This window comes from Tachysurus vachellii, chromosome 23, assembly GCF_030014155.1.
Source record: "Tachysurus vachellii isolate PV-2020 chromosome 23, HZAU_Pvac_v1, whole genome shotgun sequence".
Lineage (NCBI taxonomy): Eukaryota > Metazoa > Chordata > Actinopteri > Siluriformes > Bagridae > Tachysurus > Tachysurus vachellii.
In genome coordinates, this window is record NC_083482.1 from 15337905 (window position 1) to 15347904 (window position 10000).

Below are 10000 nucleotides of genomic sequence, written 5' to 3' on the forward strand. Positions count from 1 at the left end.
TTCCTTATGTGTCTAATTGTCTCCCCTTTTCCTTATGTGTCTAATCGTCTCCCTTTTCCTTATGTGTCTAATTGTCTCCCTTTTCCTTATGTGTCTAATTGTCTCCCCTTTTCCTTATGTGTCTAATTGTCTCCCTTTTCCTTATGTGTCTAATTGTCTCCCTTTTCCTTATGTGTCTAATTGTCCCCCTTTTCCTTATGTGTCTAATTGTCTCCCTTTTCCTTATGTGTCTAATTGTCTCCCTTTTCCTTATGTGTCTAATTGTCTCCCTTTTCCTTATGTGTCTAATTGTCCCCCTTTTCCTTATGTGTCTAATTGTCTCCCTTTTCCTTATGTGTCTAATTGTCTCCTCTTTTCCTTATGTGTCTAATTGTCTCCCTTTTCCTTATGTGTCTAATTGTCTCCCCTTTTCCTTATGTGTCTAATTGTCCCCCTTTTCCTTATGTGTCTAATTGTCCCCCTTTTCCTTATGTGTCTAATTGTCTCCCCTTTTCCTTATGTGTCTAATTGTCTCCCTTTTCCTTATGTGTCTAATTGTCTCCCTTTTCCTTATGTGTCTAATTGTCTCCCTTTTCCTTATGTGTCTAATTGTCTCCCTTTTCCTTATGTGTCTAATTGTCTCCCCTTTTCCTTATGTGTCTAATTGTCTCCCTTTTCCTTATGTGTCTAATTGTCTCCCTTTTCCTTATGTGTCTAATTGTCCCCCTTTTCCTTATGTGTCTAATTGTCTCCCTTTTCCTTATGTGTCTAATTGTCTCCCTTTTCCTTATGTGTCTAATTGTCTCCCCTTTTCCTTATGTGTCTAATTGTCTCCCCTGTTCCTTATGTGTCTAATTGTCTCCCTTTGGCAGCACAGAATCCTTGTCATTGTCTTGTCTTCGTGGTCTCTGTTTGGTGTTTCAGGTTCTTTTCCTTCACCATGTTCTTTTCCCAGTCTTTTCTGTTCTGGCGTTATGTAAATAAACCGTGTATTATTTTTTTTAGCTATCCCTGCGTTTGGGGCTGGTTTTTATCCCTGAAGACACCCGTTTCCTGACAGGCGAACACAAACCGTCATCAAAGCAGATTTTTTTTTCTTTTCCTTGTTTTTTAAGCAGTTAAAAGGAGGAAGCGGTTAAAGGGCTAATCATAATAGCAAAACCTCTTTAAAACTAATAAACACGCCGTTTGTTCCTGCGGTTTCCGACATCACTCTCGTCTCTAAATCCCTAAGCGCTGCTGTATTCCACTGGATTCCTTTTCTTTTGATAATTAATTATCCCTCGGCCTCCGTTTCACCGCGTACGATAATTATGCAGCGATTTTCTTTGTTTGTTCAAATGTCTGTTTTCACAAACACAATTAAACGCTCGAGCCGCTCTCGGGTTTCAGATCGACGCTGACAGGAGGCGACGCACAGCGCATGCTGAACACGTTTCCACTTCTGGCTTTTTTTTTTAGAATGACGGATTTCACATGCACGCTCGCAGGACTGGGGCTGGATCTCAGAAATATCGGAACTCATCAGGAAAGTCAGAGTGATTTCAGACACGATCGGTATTTTCTGTTTAAAATATCTCAGGTGGTGATGTCACCGAAATACCTACAGCTTTGGATATAATCATTAATCCTGAAGTTTTCACTAAGCGTTTAATAATAAACGTTCCTCGTGTTTCATGGTTACGTGTTAAATGTTAAAGGAGGCTGATGTTCAGAGGATCTTCTCAAAATAAACACAGAGTTCTGCAGATTCGTGTGTCATCACGACATGGGTTCGGCCGAATTCCTCGCCCATTCACGTGTGTGGAACACGTCATTACACGTCAGTACACGTCAGTCTTCAAGGCTAGGGGGTAGAGAAGAATCCTGGGCCTGAGATTTCACCAATTCCTGAAGTTTTCCACAAAAAATACACAAACAGCCATTGAAAAAAAACACGGCGAAATCTCAACTGTCGCAAAAAAGTTCTGAAATCATGGAGCATTTTATTCCTCAATGATTCTAAAATATCGTCGCTGTCGGGCGGAAACCTCGTAAGTCCAAATTTGGTCAATTTCATATTTTTTCACATATCGATGCTATTGGTCAGTCCCCACGTGGGTCTGTTATTTTTACAAGTTATTAACCAATCTAAAGTCTTGAAAATAGCTTGAGCGCAAATCTCATAACTCCATTGGACACTTCAACTGTCCACCTCTTCCTCACTCCGCGGGAGAGCTTCACGGCATATTTCTCCTCAAGAAGAGTCGCAACGAATCAACACGTCTTCTGAGGTAAATGTCTTCAAAACACTGGGCTCAAAGAAAAAAAATCTTGACCCCCGCTAGTTCTGGTGCTCATCTGAGGACAGGAATTTAGCGCAAGACAATCCACTGCAACGCGGAATAAACACTGTGCACTGCAGATAAGGTACGGCGTTTTTTTAATTTCCTGAAAAATAACGGTTTTGGATATATGAGGATTCCGCCCGACAGCGACGATATTCTTGTTTGATGTCAATCAGAGGAAAATATATATTTTTTTACATTTTTTCCAGAATGTCCACAAAACATTACCTCTTTATTACTTTACACGTGATCACAGCTATCTCAGAGTTGCTCGGTTTCACCAAATGATCCAGGCTCCAGTCTCCTGTTAAAGATATTTACGACTGTGTTGATGATGATGGTTTATATCCGTTTTTTTATTTTTAGCAACTTGATGGTCCAGAAATGAAGAATTCCTTAATTCCACTTTAGGGAATTGCAGTAATTATATTTCATTCAACAGAATTTGGCATCTGCATAATTATTTTTTTTTCCCCCAGAAACGTCCATTTTGACATTGAATTGTTCTTGAAAATGTAGTTTCACGCTCAAGGATTTATCAGAAACTACTTTGTTTTGCCTCAAGATAATGACATGATAATAACAAAACTATTAGAAGACAATACAATAACATGATAACAGGATCGTTACAAGATAAATACAATATAATAACAAGATAACAACGTTACAATTGCAAGATAATTACATGATAGTAACAAGATCATTACAAGATACTTTAACGAGATAATGACAAACTAACGAGATAATAACAAGACAATTGCAAGATAATTACATGATAGTAACAAGATCATTACAAGATACTTTAACGAGATAATGACAAACTAACGAGATAATAACAAGACAATTGCAAGATAATTACATGATAGTAACAAGATCATTACAAGATACTTTAACGAGATAATGACAAACTAACGAGATAATAACAAGACAATTGCAAGATAATTACATGATAGTAACAAGATCATTACAAGATACTATAACGAGATAATTACAAAATAACGAGATAATAACAAGACAATTGCAAGATAATTACATGATAGTAACAAGATCATTACAATATACTTTAACGAGATAATTACAAAATAACGAGATAATGACGACAATTGCAAGATAATTACATGATAGTAACAAGATCATTACAAGATACTATAACTAGATAATTACAAAATAACGAGATAATAACAAGACAATTACAAGATAATAACATGGCAGTTCATGAGCTATATATAAGAAATATGATCTATTTTATTATTTTGTCTTCTTTCCAGTTCCAGGATATCGTCCTGATGCTAATACTAAATAAAATACTAAAATAAAATAAAACTGCTTTATCTAATAATTAAAAAATTCCCTTACGTGCTTTTGATTTCTCTATTCTGATTGGCCAGAAAATGTCAGTTTTAGTTTCAACTTAACAGCAGCTCGAACCATAGCGCAGATTCTATTCTAATACGTTTTCAGCAGCCGTTAGCGGTAAAGCTGTAACTTTAGGCTCTGCAACATTTTTGAGAATTTTAGGATTTTGTTGTTGTTTTTTTTTTTTTTAGCAGAAAGTGACAAAACAACTGATTAGAGCTTCTGAAACAGCGTGAGAACTTGATTTATGGATGTGTCACAAGACCATATGACTATATGACAAAAGTCTAATTTTTGATTAAATATACATTAGCAATCATTGGAAATTTGATGTGGTATAAAACACTTTGGAACGTGCTGTTAGAGGAAAATAGTCAACTTAAAAGAATATTAAGAGAGGAAATTATAAGAATTTGTGCTTGCAATTTGCAAAAAGAAAAACAAAAAGGGTTCATCTGTGCTTACGAACTCATTCGTTTAAAAAGAATCGTTTACTCAAAATGATTCGCTCTTTTTTTTGGTTGCACTCGTTTTTTCTCTCCTTTAGTCTGTCGCTGTCATTTCTCTTATTTAATTATTTTTTTTATTAAAAGCTGCGTTTCTTTGTCCTGTCTATTTTTCTGGCTCTTTGTCTCACCGCCGTCTCATCCTGAGAGACTCGGGCATTGCCAGGCGTATTAATGGAGTCGTTCGCTCTGCTCAATTAACCTTCGCACGCAAGTTTCACATGTTGTGTCTTTATAATCTGGGTCAGACGGAGGCACCTTGTTCTTCAGACACAACAGAGAAACTACACAATTCTCCAACTGTCGTGTCTTTGTATTGTTTTTTTTGTTTGTTTGTTTGTTTTTTTTTACATTGCAGGTGATGTATAGACACACAGGTGTGTGTGTGTGTGTGTGTGTGTGTGGTGTTTTTGAGTTTTTGATGCCAGACAGGTCTGACAGTGATGGTGTGTGTGTGTGTGTGTGTGTGTGTGTGTGTGTGTGGTGTTTTTGAGTTTTTGATGCCAGACAGGTCTGACAGTGATGGTGTGTGTGTGTCTGTGTGTGTGTGTGTTTTGTTTCGTCTCCCTGGCAGATAAAGTTTGACAGTGACGGCGTGTGTGTTTGCTGTACGCTTCAACACCAGAGCTCCAGCTGCAACAATTTGGGAGAGACGCTCAAACTCAACCCGCTGAGGGACTGCAATACCATACGCCTGCGTCTGAAGGTGAGTGTGTGTGTGTGTGTGTGTGTGTGTGTCTGACAGCTGTTTTCCTGATGTAAAGCTACATGTAAGAATTATTTAGCTCCATTATCCCTATTATCCACTCAGTATTTCCACCGAGCGAGAGATTTAAGAGCCTGAAACGAGCGACGTGAAACAAATGACCAGACAGAGTCATCAACCACAGAGAAGAAAAACAAATCGGACATTTAGACGAGTCCAAATCGGTCACGTGACTGAGGAGGCTTTATTTCATATGCGGCTGAAACTGATACACGAATATTTACTGCTGACGAGGATGAAATGATTCACTTCAGAAAACCGATCCATTAAATAAATAATCTAATGAGGAGCAATAAAAAAAAACAACTGTGATGGAAGAGGGAAAGAAATCAAACTTCTGTAGCGAGGAATTCTCTCTCTCTCTCTCTCTCTCTCTCTCTCTCTCACTCTGTATCACTCCCTGTCTCTTTCTATCCATCCATCACTCTCTCTCTCTCCTTTCTCTTACTCTGTATCATTCTCTCTCTATCCATCCATCATTCTCTCTCTCTCTTTCGCTGTATCGCTCTCTCTCTCTCTCTCTCTCTCTCTCTCTCTCTCTCTCTCTCTCTCTCTCTCTCTTACGCTGTTTCATTCTCTCTCTATCCATCCATCATTCTCTCTCTCTCTTACGCTGTATCGTTCTCTCTCTCTCTCTCTCTCTCTCTCTCTCTCTCTCTCTCTCTCTCTCTCTCTTACTCTGTATCATTCTCTCTCTATCCATCCATCATTCTCTCTCTCTCTTACGTTGTATCAGTCTCTCTCTCTCTCTCTCTCTCTCTCTTTTTGTCTCTCCATCCCTGTCTCTCTCTACCCCTCTCTCCATCCCTGTCTCTCTCTATCCCTCTGTCCTTCCCCAGCTCTCTCCCTCTTTCTCTCTCTTCCTCTATCCCTCTGTTGTTATCATCGTTGTATTTCGTGAATGGTTATTATATATTTCAGCCTTTTTTATTTGTTTGTCATTCCATGCAGTTTGTTTCATCTTTTAATTGTTGAATTATATTAAATCCACCTTTACCATGAAATGAAAAAAGATATCATTCCTTCCTGTTGTTGTTAAATGTCAGCGGTTGTAAAGTCACTAGAAGCTCATCAGTGTCTCATTGACTGTAGCTCTAACATCAGCTATTAAGGCTTCACATCACATCATATTTTTTGCACCTATAGAATCAGCACATGAAGAAATATTCGTTTCCCTGTCGCAGCAAAACGACCTCACGTGACCCCCTCAGTGCGGCTCGGGGGTGAACCTGTGCTCTGTTAGCGCTTTCCGCAAAGTTAGCACAGAACAACACGCTTTCTTCACATCAGTATGCAAGTGCAGGCGTCTCTGAGGAAACGCACGTCTCCGAGACAGATGTCTACACTCGCCGTAACAATCACACAGCGAAGAGACACCGTCTCACAGGAACACACCTTCAACACACAGCACAACGTGTTGTAAAGATTGTGATGAAGCACTGAGAGCGAAAGCACAAAGGAATTATGGGAAATGACAGTGTGAAAGTCGAGAGCTGTGTGTGCGTGTGTGTGTGTGTGTGTGTGTGTGTGTGTGTGTGTGTTATAATAATGCATGCAGCGTGCTCCCTCGTGCTGAAATGAATACACTTGACCTAGAAACACATTTTATTTTTTCAGTTCTAGAAGTATTGGCACCCTTCAGGAGAACAGGCAAAAAAAAAAAATTTGATGATGTAATGCACAAAATATCACCAACGATTCAACAATTACAGAAAATTGCGGCTCAAATAGTTGTAAATCATTTCAATCGTTTTTATTATTTTTTTTAAATGTGTGTAATATTATTAGTATTTCAAACCAGAATTGAAAAAAAAAGATTGTCATATTTTTATTTATTACTTTCAAGATGCAAAATAGATTAAATCTTAACTGTTCCAGGTTTGTAAATTGTTTCTGAATTATATGCTAAATATACAGTATACTGTATATAAAGATATTTAAAATATTTAAATGTTTTTATTAGTAAATCGTAGATTGTTTTGGTAAATCGGTGTAGGATAAGAGGAATAAAACACTGAAAATAATCCAGGGTGGAAACAGATACTCTGCTTTATGATTTACCAAATGATTTAAAGATTTGCCAGATGATTTTATGACTCAGCAAATGGTTCGAGTATTTGCTAAACGAGTCATCTATTCGCCAAATGATTTTATGATTCACCAAATGATTCAACTATTCGCCAAATGATTCAACTATTTGCCAAATGATTTTATGATTCACCAAATGATTCAACTATTCGCCAAATGATTTTATGATTCACCAAATGATTCAACTATTCGCCAAATGATTTTATGATTCACCAAATGATTCAACTATTCGCCAAATGATTTTATGATTCACCAAATGGCTTGATGAATCCCCAAATGATTCAACGTTTTACAATAAGATTTTATGATTTGCCAATTTTTTTAAATTATTTAGCAAATAATTTTTTGATTCACCAAATTATTTGACTATACTCAAAAAAATTTTATGACTCCCCAAATGATTCAATGATTTGCCAAATGATTTTATGATTCACCAAATGACTTGATGAATCCCCAAATGATTTAGCTACGTGGCAAATGATTTTTCTCCTTAATAACATTAACATCCATTTAATGTTTTTTAGCGTCATAATGATATCAAAATATCTTCTGGCCCCTTTTATCTAAGCCACATTATGTAGTAAAGGGTTTAGGCTTGAAAAGAAAAAAACACCACCTTAGAAAGTCATTTCCTTTCTTATCCGTCTCTCACTCAGCTCTGTTGAGATGAGGATCTGATTAACAAGTTTAATTGATTAAGTTAGTGAGATAACTAGCTTCGTTACGAGTGTGCCATCAGAGCGCATTAACGGCGCGCACACACACACACACACACACACACACACACACACACACACACACACACACCATCATCATCATCATCATCTCTCCTGTATTTCTCCTCCATCTCTCCTCTGTCTCTCTTTTGTCTCTCCTCCATCTCTCCTCTGTCTCTCTTCTGCCTGTCCTCCAGGTCTCTCCACCGTCTCTCTTTTGTCTCTCCTCCATCTCTCCTCTGTCTCTCTTTTGTCTCTCCTCCGTCTCTCCTCTGTCTCTCTTCTGCCTGTCCTCCATGTCTTTCCTCCCTCTTTCTTCCATCTCTTCTTCATCTCTCCTTTAACCCTCCCCCATCCCTATAAATATATCAGTACAAATAAATAAATAAATAAATAGCACTGCACTGGTGTAAGTGTAACTTGTAATAGCTAGAAAACAAATCAGGAATGAAATCATGATGAAAGTTCGATGAGCTCGTTTGATTAGTGCGTTTATCGCGTTAATACTAACGACACATTAATTAACTTGAAATCCGTGGAAGATTTATAAATAAGTAAATAAATAAATAAACTGGGTGATGTCAAGAAAACTTATTAATGAATTTTCTCCAGATGTTATTACACGGTGCATTAGAGCTGCTCCGGCAGCTTGACCTCACTAACACACTTTACAGTCTATTTATCCTTTAATTTGTTACCCAATGAGGAAAATGCTTTGTGAAAGGCGATAGGGAGTAGAGTTTGTTCCCTGTGACCTCTATAAATAAACCGATAGTCCGTACTCCACCCCTGCATTAGGTCCACTTACAGGTCTATCACAACAGCTCAAAGTGCAAGTCCCAGTGTCTGCTGAAATAAAACACATTCCCTGCTGCGAACTCGGGGGCTCTTGTTGTTGTGACAGGACTAAAGCACTGACATGCAGCATTATGTCACAATATTTTGCGTGCTTTATGGGAAGAGAGGTGACGTTAAGCCGCTCTAATGGCTGTTGTTGGAGATTGCATGACTCAGAGACAGCACACACATCACTGCCTGCTCTTTCTAAGATCTTTATGTGCCTGTTAAGTGATTTTATCTATATAAAGTGGCATTTCCGTGTCATACAGCACTGAAGGATTGTTATTTATGTCCTTGATTTAACACTGAGTGTTGGGATCTTAAGATTTGCGTGCTGTATGATATTAGAAAAATGCCTGCTTTCATCTGATTGTGAGAAGGAGCCAAGAAATAAATAGCCGAACGGTTGTTTATATAATATTTAGTGAACCAGAGAGAATAAACATATTAGGAGTTGAGTAGAAGACCATCATATTCACAGCTTAGCAAGAAACAGCATTAACGTCCAATCATCTGGCGTAGTCATGAAAGAGAATCATAGAATCATTTGGAGTATCATCAAGTGAACTGGCGAATCATGGAATCATTTGGAGAATCATAAAATCATTTGGAGAATCATCAAGTCAATTGGCGAATCATGGAATCATTTGGAGAATCATCAAGTCAATTGGCAAATCATGGAATTATTTGGAGAATCATAGAATCATTTGGAGAATCATCAAGTCAATTGGCGAATCATGGAATCATTTGGAGAATCATCAAGTCAATTGGCAAATCATGGAATTATTTGGAGAATCATAGAATCATTTGGAGAATCATCAAGTCAATTGGCGAATCATGGAATCATTTGGAGAATCATAAAATCATTTGGAGAATCATCAAGTCAATTGGCGAACCATGGAATTATTTGGAGAATCATAGAATCATTTGGCGATTGGAAAATAATAAACAGTGAAGCAGAGTTACTGTGACCACCCCACACTGAAGCTCATCATTTCTCTTTACCAACACCTTCTGACCAATCAAATTAGAGAATCCAGCGGTTCTTTGATACATCAATAACAACTAATTACTGTATTTAGCTACAGCTTTTTCTAGATTAACACCAAAACAACATCTCATGCTGGTCATCATGGTAGTTTATGAAGGTTCTAGTGAACATGTTAAACCACAGGTGGCTAATGCTAGCAATCACATGCGGGTTCATTTTGCTTTTATATATGGTGACATTCTTCAGATGTCTTAATATAACCTCTCTCTCTCCCTCTCTCTCTCTCTCTCTCTGTCTCTCTCTCTCTCTCTCTCTCTCTCTCTCTCTCTCTCTCTCTCTCTCTCTCTCTCTCTCTCTCTCTCTCTGCAGGAGCTGTTGTTTAGTGTATGTGCATTAAATGTCATCTCCACCATCGTGTGTGCGCTTGCCAC

At 37.9% G+C, this 10000-nt stretch overlaps 1 protein-coding gene across 1 annotated transcript in view; it reads left to right on the forward strand.

The window, feature by feature from the left end:
- The window catches only part of fam189a1 (family with sequence similarity 189 member A1), a 142319-nt gene that overhangs the window by 113130 nt on the left and 19189 nt on the right, over positions 1 to 10000 (forward strand). Inside the window, exons 4-5 of the mRNA XM_060859332.1 lie at positions 4743 to 4874; positions 9939 to 10000. The exon at positions 9939 to 10000 is cut by the window's right edge and continues 46 nt beyond it. Coding sequence (XP_060715315.1) covers positions 4743 to 4874; positions 9939 to 10000 — 194 coding nt within the window. The remainder of the gene's footprint in view (positions 1 to 4742; positions 4875 to 9938) is intronic.